Source organism: Alternaria dauci, chromosome 6 (assembly GCF_042100115.1).
Source record: "Alternaria dauci strain A2016 chromosome 6, whole genome shotgun sequence".
NCBI classification, from domain to species: Eukaryota; Fungi; Ascomycota; class Dothideomycetes; order Pleosporales; family Pleosporaceae; genus Alternaria; species Alternaria dauci.
The window spans coordinates 363,880-382,866 of NC_091277.1; the positions used below are offsets into that span (position 1 = coordinate 363,880).

The 18,987-nt window shown below is 52.3% G+C and overlaps 8 protein-coding genes across 8 annotated transcripts; 4 read left to right on the forward strand and 4 right to left on the reverse strand.

Annotated features, from left to right (window-relative positions):
- Window positions 1–758: 758 nt before the first annotated feature.
- ACET3X_006466 (uncharacterized protein) lies at window positions 759–1,784 on the reverse strand. Its single transcript, XM_069453450.1, has one exon. The coding sequence runs from the start codon at window positions 1,709–1,711 to the stop codon at window positions 902–904; it is 810 nt and encodes a 269-aa protein (XP_069305234.1). The 5' UTR covers window positions 1,712–1,784; the 3' UTR covers window positions 759–901.
- Window positions 1,785–6,140: 4,356 nt separating this feature from the next.
- ACET3X_006467 (uncharacterized protein) lies at window positions 6,141–8,426 on the reverse strand. The gene is made up of 3 exons (XM_069453451.1): window positions 6,623–8,426; window positions 6,460–6,571; window positions 6,141–6,337 (listed from the first exon to the last, which is right to left on the reverse strand). The coding sequence occupies exons 1-3, from the start codon at window positions 8,294–8,296 to the stop codon at window positions 6,330–6,332; spliced, it is 1,794 nt and encodes a 597-aa protein (XP_069305235.1). The 5' UTR covers window positions 8,297–8,426; the 3' UTR covers window positions 6,141–6,329.
- A 320-nt stretch (window positions 8,427–8,746) lies between these two features.
- Window positions 8,747–9,447, forward strand: ACET3X_006468 (uncharacterized protein; the record flags this gene model as incomplete). The annotated part of the gene is made up of 2 exons (XM_069453452.1): window positions 8,747–9,142; window positions 9,217–9,447. 2 exons carry the CDS (start codon window positions 8,747–8,749, stop codon window positions 9,445–9,447), a joined length of 627 nt encoding a protein of 208 aa, XP_069305236.1.
- A 387-nt stretch (window positions 9,448–9,834) lies between these two features.
- On the reverse strand, window positions 9,835–11,070 carry ACET3X_006469 (uncharacterized protein; the record flags this gene model as incomplete). The annotated part of the gene is made up of 2 exons (XM_069452603.1): window positions 9,835–10,742; window positions 10,797–11,070. 2 exons carry the CDS (start codon window positions 11,068–11,070, stop codon window positions 9,835–9,837), a joined length of 1,182 nt encoding a protein of 393 aa, XP_069305237.1.
- Window positions 11,071–11,359: 289 nt separating this feature from the next.
- Window positions 11,360–12,691, forward strand: ACET3X_006470 (uncharacterized protein; the record flags this gene model as incomplete). Its single annotated transcript, XM_069452604.1, has 3 exons — window positions 11,360–11,505; window positions 11,558–11,868; window positions 11,919–12,691. 3 exons carry the CDS (start codon window positions 11,360–11,362, stop codon window positions 12,689–12,691), a joined length of 1,230 nt encoding a protein of 409 aa, XP_069305238.1.
- A 294-nt stretch (window positions 12,692–12,985) lies between these two features.
- Window positions 12,986–14,961, reverse strand: ACET3X_006471 (uncharacterized protein; the record flags this gene model as incomplete). The annotated part of the gene is made up of 6 exons (XM_069452605.1): window positions 12,986–13,194; window positions 13,263–13,630; window positions 13,685–13,888; window positions 13,936–14,240; window positions 14,287–14,872; window positions 14,921–14,961. 6 exons carry the CDS (start codon window positions 14,959–14,961, stop codon window positions 12,986–12,988), a joined length of 1,713 nt encoding a protein of 570 aa, XP_069305239.1.
- Window positions 14,962–15,503: 542 nt separating this feature from the next.
- Window positions 15,504–16,592, forward strand: ACET3X_006472 (uncharacterized protein; the record flags this gene model as incomplete). Its single annotated transcript, XM_069452606.1, has 2 exons — window positions 15,504–15,537; window positions 15,691–16,592. The coding sequence occupies 2 exons, from the start codon at window positions 15,504–15,506 to the stop codon at window positions 16,590–16,592; spliced, it is 936 nt and encodes a 311-aa protein (XP_069305240.1).
- A 1,064-nt stretch (window positions 16,593–17,656) lies between these two features.
- Window positions 17,657–18,949, forward strand: ACET3X_006473 (uncharacterized protein; the record flags this gene model as incomplete). Its single annotated transcript, XM_069452607.1, has 2 exons — window positions 17,657–18,356; window positions 18,450–18,949. The coding sequence occupies 2 exons, from the start codon at window positions 17,657–17,659 to the stop codon at window positions 18,947–18,949; spliced, it is 1,200 nt and encodes a 399-aa protein (XP_069305241.1).
- Window positions 18,950–18,987: the final 38 nt, after the last annotated feature.

The following is an 18,987-nucleotide window of genomic DNA, read 5'->3' on the forward strand; positions in this document are numbered from 1 at the left end:
GTTACGAGCCACAACATAACCTGCGTTCTTACTACTCTCTTTCTCGTAGAGCTTTGAGTCATTTACCGTTGTGGATGTGTGATACTGAAGATTGTAAGCGACCGGACATTTTAATCAGCCAGGTACACCCCTCTTCGATTCAGTCCTTTTATGCGTCTAGGCACACATCACGTAGATAAGAAAGACGCTTCGTGCACTGTGGTTCCAAGATTTCACCAATTCCGAGAATAAACGTCGTGCGATATCTGCTCTAACAACGCAATATGTAGCGGTCATCGATAGGACCCTGGGGTCACTCGTAGTCGTCTGGAAGCACTGTGAACAGACCTAATGGTCCCAGAACGTACACTCAGTGAGTCTCGTGCATCGGCTGACAAATATACTCACACCCAGTTCCCTTTCATCGCAATCTTCTTTGTAACATGGGCAGAGCCTGGTATCGGCCAGGGTATCATGTACACGTCCGCGTGTCTGCTGATTAGAATACGCTTGGTACGCCGGCCTGAGCCATATCCGGGACTTCTCCTAGTGGGTCTTCCGCTTTGTTCCGGTATCTTGGGTAGCAGAGAATGAGCTGCGTCGCATCCCTGATGGGATATAGATACGATATACGTACCAGTAGACTTGGTACTGCAATTAGTGAAGATTATGATCCATGTCGGTGCATGCGAGTACTGGAAGCTGGCAGAATAATCAGAATATCAGTGGGAAAGTCACGGCACTGTCACATCGAGGTCATAAGACGAGAACAAGAACAAGTAAGATTGGAGGTAAGATGATAGTTGATGGTATGTATCGAAGTCTTGACCAAGTCTATAAACAAGAAGGTAATGTGGTATCAAGAAGGAGAAGAAGAAGAAAAAGGCGTAACTCGTGAGGCGCTGTTCAAGACAACAAAGACCTAAGCATTGGCAAAGGTCCTGCCAATGTCCGACAGGCTGCTTCCGTCAGCGCTGATGAGGAACTTGGTCTCAGTGGAAGGCGCAACCATGTGGTAAGCGTAACGCTCAATCCAGGGCTGGGCATCCATCCAGGGAAGAACCTGCTTAAGGAACGCGTCCGCGTCACCGGAAGTAACGCCGAACTCGGTGACCCAGACGGGCTTCTTGAAGGTGTCGTGGAACTTGGTGAGGTAGTTCTTGAAGTCCTCGGCCTTGTCCCAGGCGTAGTAGTGGGCGACGACGAAGTCGATCTGGCATCCAGTGCACTGGTTCATGAAGTTCTTGAGGTAGTTGATGCCCTTGTTGGGCTCGTTGGCGTTGGTGACTGCAGGAGAGCCGATCCTGAGGCCCTGGGCGGCAAGCGGCTGGATGAGCTGCTTGTGGGTGGCGACAGCAGTAGCAACGTCGATGTTGGAGCCTCCGCCACCAACTTGGTCGGGCTCGTTGAAGCTCAGCACGTGCGAAACTTTGTAGTTCTTCCTGGCGTTGGCAACGTTGGTGGCCCAACCCTCAGTGCACCACTGTTGGTTGGAGTGAAGAAGAGGAACGTATTCGAGATCGAGAGGTGTTCCGTCGATGACTGCCTCCCAGTCGTACATCCAGGAAACCTTGGAACCGGCAAACTTGTGTGTCCATTGAGATCCAGGGACTCCGTTGTGTTGTTTGGGGAAGGCAAGACCGCGCTTGCTACCGCCGCGCGCCTGAAGAGGGGATGCCTCGACCATGGCGGAGAGGCCAGCAAGGGCCATAATGATGGTGTTGGTAAGCATAATGAATGACTGATCAGTTGATCAAAGGAATGACTGTGGGGTTGCTAGAGAGCGTGGTAGAGCTGGATCTTCAAAGGAGTGAGATGCGGCTTCCATTGTGACTTCCGCGCTGTACTTATATTTTAGGAAATTAAGAGGCGCCTCTGACAGAGTGAAACTAGCACCTGAGGCCCACATGCTGTGCAGGACAGCGCATGGCTTCGCCTTCTCGGCCCTCTCTGCAGTGTTTCATCCAAGACTGCTGCCAACTCCGAAAATCCACGTGCGATAAGATTATGGAGCACATCTCCCGCCAGCCCGGTCTGACGGCGCCGGCTCTGGGGTTTGGCGATTCGTCAACCTTGGTAGGGCTGTAGGGGCCAAGCCCGTGTGGAAATTACACTTCGGGTATCTGTCAAATCCGTCAAATCACAGCGCTGACGATGCATCGACGGTCGTCGAGTCGTTGGAGCCACGTTGGTTTTCGCGGCATATGCACGAGAAGAACCTGCTTCGTAGTGTGCTGTGAGAGGGACGTTGGATGTGTCTAACGCAAGATCCATGTCTAGGTTGCCTGTCTTCTCAGGTACAGCGCAGGAACAAGTTTTGGTGGCCGAGTAGGATTTGTTCTGGACTGCAAACCGACTGGTTGTGGAGCGCACTAGGCCAGATTGGAGCAGGCGCCGACCGACAACACCCAACGTCCATTCCCGCTGCCGCCGATCCTGACCGTTTCAAGTCCACTTATGCACATCCACTCAACGACAACATGAATGTTGTCATGAAAACTACAACGATACGAGGCGCCTCATGATTCATCGCAAGTTGCCGACAGCAGTGCTTGAGCTTTGTGCGGCAGCAAAGGCCCTCACACAAAGTAAACAAGCCTTGCTTTTCTGTTCATTTGAGTGAGCCTACCAATCATGGCTTTCAGACACGCCTAGAAATGCCATGGGCCCGTACCGAGCCGCAATCTTCCGTTGACCACCAGGAACGCATGCCGTCCACTCAGCGGCTTCTTCAGTCATTCCGCAGGCGACGGCGCGAAGGAAGAGGCGAGGCGCTTCTGGTTCTTTTCATGTGGCGCTCCCAACACGGCAGATGCGACGTAGCTTACCACTGCGACTTTTGAACGCCGAGGTGTATGCCACTGGACAACTTGCAAAGGGTGAGACGTTTTGTCAGCTAGTCGCTGCATTCATTCTTCCATGTGAATACGGTGTCGGTCCGCAACCCTGGAGCTCCACGGAAGCGTTGGTGGACGTCTCTGTAAGCAACTTCAACAGACTTTGGCACTTCTCCACTTCGATCCCGTTCGTTGTGCGCAACACTCTGCTTTTCCGGGTTACCCTCGCTTCGAGGCGCTTACTTTACGATATTCACGCAAAACCTTCCACTGCGTATTCGGAACATGCCTTCTTCCCCAAGATACCAAAAACTGCCCGACGTTGTGATAGAGAAAGAAATGTTTGGGACCCAGACATGCCTGAACAAAGACCTGGGTCTTCGGCAAAGTACAAAGGGGCAAACCCGAGTACCATGGTAGTCGCAACCTCGGCATTTGTATTTCACAAAACCTTGGGAGAAAAAGGTTCACATCCGACATCTTTTTCCACGTATCAGCGTGAGCGGAGCAGACATTACGTCCCTACAAAGTCTCACCACTGCACGCGAACGCAGGTTCAGTGAAAAGACTACGCTACGCTAACGCACACGTAATGTGACCTTCAGGTGACGAACTTCCCGTTCGTTGGGTTCTAGCGTCCATGAATGCATTACATTGCAGTAAGCAGCAGTTCCCCACTCGAGCCTGCATTTGCAACGGCATAACGGAGGGAGAACATGCGATATAGGCCACGACCTCTTGCTATAGTTTTACGCTTCAAGGAGGAGATCCGAGGCATTCGTATCGTGCGACCGGCGCCATTATCCGACGGCGCATAACGGGCCGACATCTCTCGTACCTCAAACCTCAGACCTCAAGGTTGTGATCCTTCACACATGCCCCTGGGGGTTTAGAATCGACCATCCTACCCAGACGGCTAGCCAAAAGGCGTTCGAGTCACCCCCCGGGGACGCGCACACATGTCTAAGCCACAACATACGTCATCATGTCTGGCTGCTGATAAGGGTGGCTGGGGCGCATCGTATGGCGGCAGAAGTAAATAGCATCGACCGCAGGAGAAAAGATATCACAACTGCAGAATGCTCCATGCGCAGCTTGAGGCGTTGACCTTCTTGCGCCTTTGCGACTTTACGAGAAAAAGCACACGGCGCAGTCGAAGCACAGGCTGTGCAGATACCACTGGTTGCTATACGAGCGTGTTTTGTGACATGACACGGTGTTGCTCGTGTTGGGCTGATCGCTGGAGCGTACGTGAGTAGTGATGCAAAGACTGTGGGTTGCACGGAATAATCCATAGCGTGCTGTTTGCTCCTGGGATGGGTTCACTAATTCTCCCAGCAACCGTTTCTTGGGGGCTGTATCGTCGCTCGTTCTGCATTCCCGACACATGCGTCTTTGCGCATTTGGATTTGGACAAATGCTATCTGGAGAAGACCCAACGAACCAATGATGAAGGAATGGCTCACCCGTTACCAGCATGGATGTATCAACTCGAGAGACATTACGAGGGCATCATGTCTTCCACATGCGTGGAATAAGCTGACTCTTCTAGCGACACAAACTTTGGTGTCTCATTGTTTTTGCGGGTGTCGCGATTCCTATTTTCATGACATGAAAGTAGACTGGAACCAGCAGAGCAGCATGCTCATGAACGCTTTCGAAGGTGTTTTATGGAACGATCTCCGACTCGATTCCAACATAAGAGTATCGTTTTGTCATTCAGAGACTCCCAGACTGTGTTTTGGGCTGTGAAAGAAGAAATGAGGACAGGCGACGAGGCGTAGAGAGGGACTTTTATATTCGCGTGTTGATGTCATCTTTTAAAAAATAGCAAGAAGTCTTGAAGCGAAGAAGCCACGCAGATCCGAGGATGCGATTTTATATTCAAGCTCTTCACGACCGACGTCTGCCGAGCGTTTCCCATGTTGCCATGGCGAGTTGAATGCTGGTCGGAGCACATGGAAGCTCCAAAAGATGAGCAAACGTACCCATGTATACAATTCGGAATCCAGGACCCGAAAATCCCAAAGGCTAGCAGAACCACTGCTGTTCTGGACATTTTCCGAGGTCACTTGGCTTTATCAGTGAGACAGGAAGGATCGCAGAAACATGTGCTCAAACTCGTCACCTTTTGGTTCATATCCGCAGATGCGGTGCCATTCTAGGAAGTTTGTATGTCCACACCCAGAACTCCAGATCCGGAGTATGCAAAGGCACCGCGTGATTTTCGAGGAGCACACTCATGTATCCTTTCCGATGACGTTTTTGGAGCAGACACCGGAGGCCAAAGGCAGATAGGCTTTCTGGATTTGGATTTCGAGGACCAGTCGGAGAAGGACAACATGCTCCGTTCTTCTCCCATTTTTTGTAATAACTGACCCGGAATAGTTATGGTAGCTGGTTGAAGTAGAAGTACACGATCGGCGGAAGAGAGTTTATATATTCGCTTCTGGCATGCGTTATTGCTCTCCAGAGAAACATTCGTCAGGTGAGGAGACTTTTTTTTTTTTTTTTTTTTTTGGAGAGAACGGCGGCGAACATGTATGACCATGAATTGTAATTTTGAAACGCACAAGAGATGTGCAAAGGCAGTAAGCCGCCGACTACTCCTTGGTCGTCTTCCACATAACATGCTGCGATGAAAATTTTTGGTGATCGAGAAGATATTAGTGTGGATGAGAAAGAGGGTGGCGTAGCGGATGTTTATGTCCTCCTCTCGGAGCAGAGACACATCAATTCGATGCCATTGGCTTGAGAGTTTAAAAAAAAATGGAAGACCTTCGATCCTCCCGGCAGTCCATAACTAGCTTGACAGACGTTTCCGCTGGAGAGAGATTGTGAACAAGATCCAGAAGGCGAATACGTCATACCATCTTGTGGCAGAATATTTTCCATATATTTTTAGGGAAGCAGAGGATCATGCCCAGCGGTTCGTGAATCTTGTGGGAAAGCGTCTGCCCATGGATAGTTCAACTGTCATTTCTGGTATTTGTAAAACAGAAAGTGATGTAGGTGGAAGACAGGAAGAGAAGCGAAAAAAAGGATGTTATATAGATGGGAGCCAGATGGGAAGGGTACGTGAGTAGGATACGACAAGAACCGCGCTGACTCTAAAGAGGGTAGATTACCGTGGATAAGGAGTGCATGTCCAGGTAAAAGATTCCTGTAAAACATACTGTGACATGAGATACAAGGCGTCACATCAAAAACACATAACACATCTAACCTGCATCACAGCATCAAAATTCCAAGACTATTGCTCAACAAGTACATTGCACATCAAATTGTTCCTAAGAACAAACACCAGAAGCTCTAATCCGCTCCCGACGCTAGACCATGCATGCATGCACCCTCACTCAGTTCCCACACCCCCCCCCCCCCCCACCACCACCCTACACTACCAACGCCCGCCTGCCGTCCCATCGTCGCATACGCGAATCACAGACCTATAGTATTAGAGGGCGCCACACCGGGAGCTAGACTAGTCGCAACCAACTAATCTACTTCCCAAGCTTAACCCCCTTTACCCTCTTAGCCAACTGTACAGCAGAATCGGAGTCTGAGCCATAGGACGGCTGCTGCTGCCCCTGCCGCAGCTGGGAGGGCTGCGAAGGAGCATAGGAACGTTTCGGGGGGCGCTCACCACTTTCTTTGAGAATGGTCAGAAGAGTTGCCCAGCCACCTGTGTGTTGGAGTGCTGAGCCTTCTGATGTGTCGTGTGTTGATGCGACCTTGAAGAGCAGTGCCTCTTCGTCCTGGAATCACACAGTTAGTAAATGTACACGGGTGGCTTTGCCTTGACGCACCTTTGATAGAATGCCGAGATTGTGGATGAAGCACAGCATGTGGAAATTCGAGATGGCGTTGAGGCCGCTGGTCGTGTTGAGTGCAAGTCCGTTGGCTCGAGCGTTGAGCGCTTTGCTGAGATGTGTAATCTCTGGCATCTCGCCCATGGCTTCACGGTTTTCAATAGGGAATTTGCCACCAGTGAACAGAGGATTCGGCTGGGTGGGGAAACCATGTGTTAGTGTGAGGAGGAGATACTCCACGGGGAAGTCAGGTCTAGCAATCTCCTGTACGTTTGCACCGTGTTCGTTGATCTTTCGGTAGAAAACCTCGGGGATATACCGCGCCTTGTTCAAAGCCTCGTTATCCTCTTCGGATTGAACAAGCATGACGGATGGCTCTGCCGAAGGCTCGATGATGTCTGCGCGAACCATCTCAACGGCGTCGTTGGATACCTGGTATGACGAAATGCCGATCTGACCTTGGTCGTCGCCGCTGATTACGCAGGTAACAAAGTTGGACCCGTGTCGTCCAGTATCGCTCCACTTGGAAGGCCGCGGGTACTTTGCCTGATACCGTGCCGCGAATGTGACTTCGAGAGAGGAAAGGTAGTACGAGTCCGCGTGTCGCTTGCAAATGACAGAGCCGTCGCCTTTGTCCGCGTCGAGCAGATCTGTAAAGATGACGCCAACCCGTTGCAGTCCACACTGTGCGGCAATGTCGTCAATCTCCTTCTCGTTATCCCACTCACCCAACGAGATACCGTCTGGCTCGTTGACCTGCGGTGGTTCGTAGATGGTCTCGACAACCGCCTTTGTTCCCAGTGGCACCTCGGTATACTCCTCATACCTGCCGTACAAGAAACCCAGTCGCTGACAGCCAGTCTGCCTCCAGAAGTTGATCACATCATCAACAACCTGTATCGAAGCGAACTCGACGTGATCCACCATGCGGTATTCTTGCGGCTTCAGCGAGATGGCGCTGGGCATGCACTTGGTGCAGATGCCTTCGGGGAAGGGCTTGTGTCCCGATGGACAGTCGGGTCGTACGCGGTAGTAGGGTTCGGACAGCGGAGGCATGTACGAGCTACCGAGCTCTGGCCTGTTCTTCGCCGAGTTGACTTTGCGGAGGTAGGAATGGAAGGAAAGATGCTTGATCTTCTTCTCGGCGAGGTATGCGGGGGAGTAGGGCTCTAGAGGCATGCAGTAGTCGCACATGCCCTTTGGTCCGTGGGAGCACATGCGAGGGTCGCGTTTCCTAGGAATCTTGCCATCCTGTCTGTCTAGCCTGTCGTCGAGCGGCGACTGCCTGACAACTTCCCACGGGTTCTTTATAGTTTGTGTAGGAGAGCCGAGGGGCACAGAGGCCGTCTGGGTGGCTTCGACGGGTTTGCCATTTAGCCGTGAGCCGCCTGTCGGTGCTGCGGCATGGCCGTTTGATTCTGCAGACTGCTCCTCAAAGGACAGAAACAGTTGCGCGCCGTTTGATAGTCCCACTTGCTTGAAGCTCACGCCCTTGAGTTCAGCCAGCTTCCTCGCGTCTCCTCCCTGCGGACGGTTGCTAACGCTGATGCTCTGGATATCGACATTCTTTGGCAGCTTTTCGGTGACCTGAGGCAGGATGGCGGAGAAGGTATCCTCGGGCTGTACCGTCAACCTGAACTGGCCGTCTTTGCTAACGAACCTCAATATCATGGTTGCAACGCGATGAGTTCTGGGGTGGATTGTTGGGGAAAAAGAAAAAGTTGCGGAGAGTAGAACGTAGGCGGGAGATTTTGTAGGAAAGTGCGACCGGTGAAAACAGCTGGGGAGAGGTGAAGTGCGGTTGAGGGTGTTGGTGATTGATTCATGGATCTGATTAGAACACTCGAAGGCGGACATGGATGACGCAGACGCGCTAGGAGGGGCGCTAGTCGAGCGCGGAACTGGACAGATATTCCAACATATCGATAGTGAGACAAAGCCCGGCGTAATTCACCCACCCACTGGTCTTCACCTTACCACCGTATCTCACCCCCGAGGACACCGTCGCTCCTTCACAACTCTGGTATTCGCGCCTGCATCGGCTCGCGAGCTCGTCAAACCCCTTGTTCTTCATCTTCTTCCTCCACCACCGCGCAGGCAGACCCGCACACTACATTCACCATGTGGCCATTCGACATGGTCGACTGGGTGATGCTCACCGTGCCCTTTGCGTACATTGGCATCCTCGCTGGTTCCTTTGCAGTCTTTACAAACCTCTACCGCAAGCGTCAAGCCGCCAATGCCGCATCTCTCGAGCCCTGGTTCCCCACACATCTCCAGCGCAACGTCTACCTCTCTCTGCTCCACATGGAAAACCCAAAAGTGCCAGACAGCGTACTAAAAGCCGCACTCCTGCGCCGCGCAACCGAAGACATCCACCGCATCGTACAGGTCAGGAACGCGAAGCAGGCGCTGCAAGTATTGCTGCAGAGGGGCAGTGTGGGCGACGATCTGTGGCAGCGATTCCAGCGGGCAGAGAAGGAGATTGAGGAGGAGCTTAGGGACGTTGTTAACGAGGTGAGTTGATCACAGTCTGGATTGATGGCAGACGGCTTTTTGTAAACGTACCAGTGTGACTAATGTCGAGACAGGCCAACGCTTTCGCACCAAACTGGGGTCAGACCATCTTCCAATCCGCCTCTGAAATGGCACAGAACAACCACATCCGCGAGCGCCTGGGCGAGATCACGGCAAAGGCGCCCGCGGAAAAGGAGTGGTGGGAGAAGCGCAGGACCGACATCCAAACCGAATTCATGAAGGAGCTGGACGAGGAGAAGGCCAAGAGCGAGGACGGAGTAATGGTGGAGAAGGCCAAGGCATGAGTGTTGTCATGTTGAGATGATGCATGCTTCTATTTCCGGGGGGTCGGACGTGGGGTGGTTGAGGTTGTCTAGGGTACCGGCGTTTTGCTGCATTTGAAGGCGTCCTGGACAGCTGCACCTTGGCTGCTGCGTGAGCGCTTCAGATATGCTTTTATACCACGTTTAGTCGAGTTAGTGCAGATTTGCAACGGGCGGTCGGATCAATTAGACGTTTGTGTCAACTTGTTCAAATGCTAAAATGTAGTGCTATAAACGCCATTATCCCATAGAGTACAAGCCCCCACCCACACTGCTAACCATCAGATACTGTCTTTCGTACACCAGATATACAATGCTCACTCTTCCGTCTCCCTGCTTCCTCGCCCACTCTGTGGCATCTCCAACCCCCTACTTCTTTACAGGGCCACTGACACCAGCACCGATGACACTAGGCAGCTCTTCAGCACCCATGGTGTAGAGCATACCGATACCCGCAGATACCAGGAAAGCCAAGACGACACCGCTGCCAACGAACAACCAGAACTGAACGGAAATGTCTTTCTTCTGGCAAGCGGGGCCACCCCAGTAGGTAACCTTCCTCTTCTCCTCCATGCCCTTGCCATCCTCGTACTCGACCGTGGCCGAGCAGGCGCATCCAAAGCAATCAACAGTCTCCTGGTCGGAACCGGAACCGCGGCCCTTGTGGAGAAGCTTGCACTCGCCGTGGCTGGAGCAGTTGTGCGTCTGGGTCTGGCAAGCCGACATGGACTTGAAGCAAGTAGGCAGAATACCGCGAACAGGTCCCTTGTTGTTCTCGGCCTGAATGACGACGGGGAAGTCCTCGAGGTCAGGGACCTTGGAGACGGCTGGCACGGGCTGGGAGGAGAGGACCGCCTCGGGGTTCTGGCGGCGGGCTTCCTTGGACGGGATATCGTACAGGCCCCAGGGGTGGGCAGCGCGCTTGGACTTTGAACCGGAAGCCGGCATCATGACAAAGGTGGTGGAGAAGCCTGTCTCGGCGGCCTTTGCAATGGTCTTGCTGAGCACCTGGGCGAGCTCCTCAGGCGTCATGTTGGTGCTCTTGTCGGTGCGCCAGATGTTGAGGTAGCCATTGTGGGCCTCAGACTTTGTGTTTGGCGGGAGCACCGAATCAATCTCGAAGTTGGACGTGTATGTGCGCTGCTGGGGGTCTGGGCATGCTGGCAGCGACTCGGCCTGTGCTATGAAGTCCATGATGAGGCGGTCATTGTCCGAGGCAGATGGCGCACTCGATATGGCAAACTCTTGTGTGCGGTCTGATCCATCGTTGATGATGACTGGGAGCTTGGTTAGTCTGTAGCCTCTGCTGTGCCTCCGTCACGTATGCCCACCTGTTGGCTCATCCTGCTCAGCATCCTCTGCCCAGACCAGCAGGTGCGCTTTGGTCTGCTCTGCATCGTCTGCGCCAAAGAGCTTCTGTTGCCGTCCGCCGTACGTGTTGATGTGTCTGATTGTGTCGGCGTCGGCGTGCTCGACAGAGTGGAATCGCGATAGACCCAGGCGCTGGGCGATGATGAGACGCGCAGTCTCGGGGCTGACGGTGGGCCGAGCTGCAAGGACGGCGCAGTAGAGCGATGAGGCGACAACGGCGCCGGAGAGCTTCATGGTGGCGGTAGGGATGGAGGTTGAGGTCGTTCGGCGATGATGCAGGCTGGTGCATCATCGCCATCCTGAGCTGCTGCGCTGTGACCCAGACGGAACTAGCGTCCAACCCGCCTCACCTCCGCCCGCAACTATCTGACCATCCAACTCGTGGGGCGCCGACCGACAGCCTTCACTGTATTGTTCATACACACCTGACGCGCTATTCTTTGTCTTCTGCTAGACGATATAAATGTCTCTCCACCTATCCCCAAGTTCCCCATAACACTCGCTCCTCGCCTGCATCACACCAATGTTCACGCCACTGGTGCTGCGGCGCAACTTCTCCCTCTCTAGTCGGCTATCGCATCCGCATATCATTCGACAGGCGGCACGCCATGGTCACGGGGGTGCCAGAATAGAGCGAGTGCGTATACGGCGACCATTCCTTAGCAAGTCGTGAGTCGCTTCACACATGCCTTGCGCTTTACCTATGCTGACTCGTGAACAGACGTCTAGTTGGTGCTGTCGCCATTGGAATCGCCACGTACGGCCTCGGACAATATGTCGGCATAACAGTCGAGGTGGAAGAGGTCAAAGAGAGAGGTAGCGTTTCCAAGCCTGGGCAAGACGGGTGGACGACTGTTGGTCCACAAGACGACGAGGACGAGGACGACGATGAAGACGACGACGACGCTCTACTATTCCTACCAATTGGACTCTCAAGACCACGGCCCAAGCAATACTGGAGAGGCTCAGACCCCGAATGGCAAGAGTTCAGGAAGCTGGCATCGGACCGCCCAAGGGTTGACAAGATACGAAGTGAGACATGTCTGATCAAACACAGTGGAAGCTTACTGACTTTTCGACAGAAGAACTAGCCTGGCAGGTACGCAAGGCCTTCGCCAACACCCCCGCCTTCGTCGCCAGAGTCGGCAAAGTCGATACGGACAAAGGCAACATGTGGATTGAATTCAAGTTTCCCGATACCATGCCCGAAGAGTACGAGCGCCCCGGCATCGAACTGACCCAAGACCTCGAGTGGCGAAAGGCAACCCGACCGGTCGAAGCCCCACACCACCATCGCTTGAACAGAACACTGTATCCCAAAGGAGTCGCGACCGCCCTCTACCACGACACAACCAAGAAAGCCGCCAAGGCATGGACAGACTTCAAAATCTACATGGGCTGGTCACAAGAATCGCAAACAGAAGCTGTCCAGCAGCTTGTCCAGCGCATATCTGCGAACCCACAGTCAGCTCTGAACAAAACGACGAGCATAAATCCTGGACCCCTTTCCACAACCGCCAAGGATACTCAACAACCAGGTGCCACACCGTCAGCAGCAGCCCCTGTCGACGGCCCAGCCAAAGACCTCAATAGCTTGCTCCTCCCAGACCCCAAGAAACTCATGCTTGATCTAACACAATTCCGCACAGACTTGCGCAAGTCTCATAAACCCCCGCTGGAAGTTCCACGTGGTGCTTTCCTCGTCCTTGGTCTCGTCGAGATTTACGGCGAACGAGCAAGGCTGACGCTAAACGTTTCTGGCGTCTATGATCCCAAGCTAGGACGTTATGTCGGTATGCAATTCGCGCCCTGGAATTTTGTTGAGCTGAGACAGCGTCCAAAAGGTGGGCCGTAGGAAATGGAGGGGGAGATGGGAAGAGAGAGTGCATTGTTCCTGGCGTCCGACGGCGTTTGCTGAGAATTAGATACCATTGTCTGGGTGGCGTCGGTTTGGGAATACGTGATTACGTTGAGCGGCATTGTCAGTATTTAGACTGTATTGAGTGATGGAATTACATTTCTGGGATTATCGCGGAGAAATCTCTTTCTCTTCTCGAATTCACAATGATACTTGTACAGTTCAACGCGCCATTAGAAGGCAACGGTAGTTCACCGCCTTCTTCTCATTTGCACCAATGGCTTCACAGATCTAATCCTCTTTGTACTTCGCCTCTGTATACGCTACCTGCTTCTCCTTGTACGCAACCATGAACTGCAATGTCGCGCTATTCAGCGTAACTGTGAGGTCAAATGTTGCCGTCCTATACTTTTTCCTCGTCTCTTTATCTTTCCAGGAGTATTCCAGATACAATTTGGTACGATCGACGCCATACTCAACCGCGCAGAGTTCTTTGACGCCTGTACAAAAGTCAGTAAGTTGAGCGCCGCATGAATGGAAAGAAGAGTCCGGGGTAGGTGAAACGCACGAGATTCCATAAAACGCTGAGGCGGCTCGTCAACAGCGCAGTACCATAATTGCTGCGAAAACTCTTGTATACCCGTGTCAAAGAAGCCGACTTGGACGTCTATGCCAACCGACAGGTGAATCTTACGGCCTTCTTCTAGGCGATCCCCTTTTTTGATCAGCCAGTTCATTTGGTCTTCGGCGTACCAGCCATCGGGCCTCTTTTTGCGATCTATCTCCCGATGGCCCCTCGATGCATCAAATGGAACGTCCCAGCGATTTCCGTAGCTGAATCGTGCAATGCGCGCCGAGACGGTAGGAGTTGTGAAGTCGGAATGCGACGAGTGCTCCAGGCCCCATAATGTGGCCCCCCGACAGATAGCAGACCAGCTAGCAAGAACGTGAGAATCAATTAACCATAATGAAATGGCAGAGAATGCTTACCCGCCGGGGACCTGGAGGACTTCGATTCCATCACCGCGATGTGAATTCTTCAGGCGCTTGTAGATGTACTTGTTGGTTCCGAAACCGCCAACTAGGAGAACAGCTTGGACATTCTGTCCCTTGTCTTGCGCAGTGTCGATTTGCCGCTCTACAAGCACCATTATTTTATTGATGACATGGTCAAAGAGCGTCTGCAGTGTGTTTCTACAATCCATTAGTCATTGTGCGCATGCAGCAATTGCGGGACTTACGGTTTCAAACTGATAGTGTCGTCGTCAATTCCTTCGGATTTGTTGTCTTCAACGCCAGGAAGTTCAACGCTGTATACCTTGTTGTCTCCATTATAACATCTTTTGACACCTGCCTCGAATTGCTGAAGCATTCTCCGCTTGGCCTTGGGCTTGATCTTCTCGTACTCGCGTTCGCCTACAATTGTTTGCACCCATCTGACAAAGGCGTGGTCTAGAAATACAGATCCGCATTGGCCGCCGTCGCCCATGACGCACTCTTCTAGCTTTAGAGGTCCGAGACCGATGATTTTGTAGGAAATCAGATCCTTGTACCGTAAGCGCTGAACATGTACATCAGGTGAATGGACTTACCACAGTGCCTCCACCGCAATCGCATACGACAAACGAGGAGCCAACCTCTAGCTTGTTTTCCTTGTCCTTTTCCTGCAAAACCGCCAAAGCGGCCGCCTCAGGTTCCGCTACCAGATCGATGTTGGTTGGCAAGCCCGCTGTTTTGGCAGCTCTCAGTGTTCTTTCCTTTGCGATTGGGCTCCATATAGCCGGCACAGTCAGAACGACGCGGAGAGTGTAGATATTCTCCCATGTATCCCCTTCGATGCGCTGGATATGGTCTTTTGTGTACTGCCAAAGTAGCCGCAAATAGTCGGCGGCGATGTCTTCAGCGGATTTGTTGAGAGAGTTGAGGAGATTATTGGATTTTGTGACCAGGTCTCCTTGTAGCTTCTGCTCAGAGTCGAGGAGTAACTTGAACCACTGGAACTTCTCTTCAGTACCTACGACGTTGACGTTATACCCCCACTCATGAGGTTTCCCGTCTGCGTACGAGATGATTGTTGGTACTTTCTCCGACTCTGCATTCTCACCAGAAGGGTTTGGCCAGTCGGTGATGAGGTGGACTTTGTTGATGCCGTTGATCGCCCATGATACTCCCGAGTACCTGCATATTTTAGTTTCTTGTCATTGTCAGAAGCATAGTCAGTCTTACGTGGTCCCAAAGTCAATGCCCACAACAATCTCCGAAGCCATAACTACTGTCTTTGTTTGCCGAAATTGAGGGCAGAGGTATCAGGTAAGAAATCGTTGGAATGTCTCATATAGCCTAGTACCTGCGGGCTGTATTTCCCTCCCTCCCTCCCCCCATGACAACCCCTCATCGGTGCAAGGCGCCAGAGATAGCATGCAGCCACCAAACAGCATGTCAGCAGGCCATCTAGTGCATAGCCTCTATCGAGAAAGCGACTCATGGCCAGGTGAATTTGGTACAGAGAGCCCATGCATGCGGCTGAATCTAGATCAAGGGCGAGCGCCACAAGCCACAAATTCGCAGCTAAAAGTATCGGTAGCAGATTGACGCCTCTGCGGCTGATTCAAAGCTAAACAACAAGGTAGGAACAAGGGTTCAGCCTAGCATAGCCAGGCTGAGATCGCTTCACAGCCGACGAGCGCAGGCCCTAGATGGGCATAAAATCCGAACTCACATGCGTTTTCAGAGTCCTGTAAAGTTCATTGTCCACAAATCATTCTACACATATCGTATCTCTCGGAAACTAAACGCTTCCTCTAACATCATGATGATGAGCAGTAACCCCAACGATGTTCTGAGTATGATTCTTGTCATGGGAGTGACGGGGGCAGGGAAAAGTTATTTCATCAATCAGCTGGCGGGAAGCGAGGCTGTTAGAGAAGGGGATTTGCTTGACTCTTGTAATTCCCCCTCTATCCTGTGTCGGGCTTGCAGAGACTAACAGTTTGCAGGCACGCAGTCATGCCAGCTCGTTCCTGTTCAACTTGGCCAAAGCAAAGTCCTGCTTGTTGACACGCCTGGATTTGACGATACCACTCGCCCTGATTCCGAGATATTGGGAGAAATTGCGCAGGTGCTCACTGCACAGTACAAGCTGGGAGTTCAGTTGAAAGGAGTTGTGTACATTCACCGCATTACCGACATTCGATTTAACCGATCTTCCGTCAAGACGTTCGAGATCTTGAAGGAGGTTGTCGGCCCCGATGCACTCCAAAATGTGCTTCTCGTGACTTCTCGCTGGGACGGGGTCACACAAGCCATCGGATCTGACCGCGAGCGGCAGCTGCGAGAAAAGTTTTGGGCATATATGTTGGGACGCGGATCCAACATGAGCCGCTTCCTTGGCGATAGGGACTCGGCCATTGCCCTAACCGGCCAGCTGCTGTGCAAGGACGTGGTGGTGCTTGAGCTGCAAAAAGAAATTGTCCACCAGAAGAAAAGGCTTGATCAGACGGCGGCGGGTTCTCTGGTCAACGACAATCTAGACGCGCTGAAGGCGCAGTACGAGAAAGAGCTTGCGTCTCTACAGCGGCTGAAGCAGGAGCTGCTTGAGAACGACCAGCACATGAAACGGCAGATCCAGAAAGACTGGGAGAATGAGCAGGCGAGGCTGAGAAAGGTGCGTGATGAAAAAGTGGCGCTACAGCGTCCCGTCAACCAGGAAGTCGACCAGCAGATCGCGCGCAAGAAGTCTGGCATGTCCAAAGTCCTTCCATTTGTGCCAGCTGCTGTGAGTATCCTGGCATCGATGGTGGGTATTCCTTCACCACTCGTTGGACTCCTCACCACATGGTTTACAGATGCGGGCGCAAACTTTGACTTCGCCTCGATTAGTGAACTGCTGGCTTTCTGATGGTACTGGGGCGCTCAGCCATCTTTCCCCTGCAGAATGTCACTTTCAGATATAGAGGACTCAGCTAAGGTTCGATACATGTGCTTTTAGGATTAGTTACAGCCACCTTTCATGCTATCCTATGCTTACCATGCGGTATGTCGATTCTCAAGTATTGTCAATGGGTGAGGAGGACAGGCGGCCCCCAAGCTGCCGTATTGGTGGCGCCCAGGCGGAGGTTTGGCGAACTCTGCGCACGGACTGGCCCATAATCTACGCGTTCGTTCGCTTTCTAGACCATGACTTCGACCTTCACAAAAAGCAATGATACTATGGTACAGTGGTCAGCCGCAGCAGCTGAAATGCAGCTTCGTTTCCCCGCAGTCTCGACGCCTTCTGAACCTGATATGGTAACCTTGCGTGGCTGGGCCAGGCAAGCGCCCAAAGCTGCCATTGTGGGACAATTGGCGTCGCTCGCATCTTTGGTATCTTGACCGGCCGTATCTCTTCCCTTTTTAATGGTGGTCTCGCAATTACTCTAAGACGTGCTGTGTGAAATATCATCAATCCACCATGACAGACCGGCACAACCAAAGACATGCTGAACCCGGCTATGTTATCACTCCAACCGGGCAAGTGGTCGAACAGGCGCATCGCAATGATGAGCAACTGTTGATGTCTGGCTCTACAGAAAGAGAAGGTGAATTCCAAACTAATACATCCTCAAAGCCAAAGCCCCCCTCAGGGCCGCCGGCCCTACCAAGAAATTACAATACTGGAGGACAAGTTCCGCACACGGAGAAGCCCCAACCCATCTCAAATCGAAGCTTCGCAAATCACAACCAAGGTAATTATTTTTACTCTTGATACTGGATGAAATCTGCTAAATCATGCTTAGACAGCCGAGATGTGCGACCGCCGATGACGGCTAGAGAACCTTCAAATGTGCAGAGGCAACCACCTGGTTCATACCACACAGATCAGCAATACTCGGCACCACCACACGAAAAGTCTCATAGCAACAAGGTAGGCTCCCGTTAGCTCCCATTCTTTCCTGAAACTGATTGGACAATCAGAGTAGCAAGATGAGCGGGTTTAAGAGCTTTATGCGTGGAGAGTCTAACCCCAGCCAACGCCACGAGGATGACCATTCTCGCAAGGACAACTTTTCTCGTCAGGATGATTACTCCCGCAAGGACAGTCGTTCTGGCAAGGATGACTATTCTAGAATGCAGCGGTACAGGGCCGAACGAGACGAGGCAGAACAGTCGCTCGAAGAACTTCACGAGCAGACTAGGAAGAGAATACTAGAATTGGAACGAGCACTACAAACGGAGCAAGAAACAGTTAAGGTTATCAAGCTATCAGCCCATGAACTGCAAAAGACCAAAGACACCAAGCAACTCGTATTTGGGGTGCAGGAAACTGACGATGTCATCCGCAGGAGGTTTGAGTCTTTGCTCGCTGACATTCGTACCTGGGCGTCGGGCTTTGCGTGCACCATGGGACAAGAGCTGCATTTGGAAGCGCAAATGCGTTCAGAGTACCAGCAAGTAGCCCCATCCTGCGAGACGCTAGATCAACTACACGCGGCGGTCAAAAGCGAAAAGGCAAAACAAGACAAGAAGCAGAAACGGCATTTCATTCGCGGCTGGACATCGTGTATGATGGTCAAGTCGCTGTTTCGCATCCTTGACGAACAAGGCAACCTCGGTGAAGATGCTGGGCTTCCCGAAGAAGTCCTGAAGGCGTTTGAACGCCTCGAGAACATACTCTGGCACAAAGGTCAGTCCTTGAATTTTCCTTCCCGATTATGATATCGTCCTTTCGCAAATATGTCCCTCAACTATCAACACGGCGCACCTCTGACGAGTCCAGATGATAACGTCATTCCTAAACGCTCCTTCAACGATTGGCGAGCCTTGACTGTTCACCTCCTGTCCGAAGCAACCGAACATCCCTCACGAGGGGAGCGCCTCCATGCTCGAAGTGAATCTGCCGCACTCAAGGTCATGTCTCTTGTGCACGTCTGGGCGGACGCCGACAAAGTGCAGGATCTTACGGCAAGTCTTATCAACATCTTCCAAGATGCGCTCGCCTTTTCGCAATTTCTACGCCAGCAACGGGCACTTTGGACCCCGAGGCTCCCGACAATGCTCTCTCGTGTAGGGCCGTTGATGTTTGATGCTGGGTGCATGAAGGACGACAACTTGAGTGATGATGAGGACGATGACCGTACCGGCGGTGCACAGAACAGACTGAAGTCCGTCCTGTTGGTTATCTCACCTGCTTTGTACAAGAGAGGTACTATGGATGGGGCAAAATTTGACTCGGAGCGGGCTGTCGTGCCTGCGAGGGTTACTGTGGCTACGGCTTGATGGTATTTGCTTGTTATGTGAGTGTTAGGTAGAATATT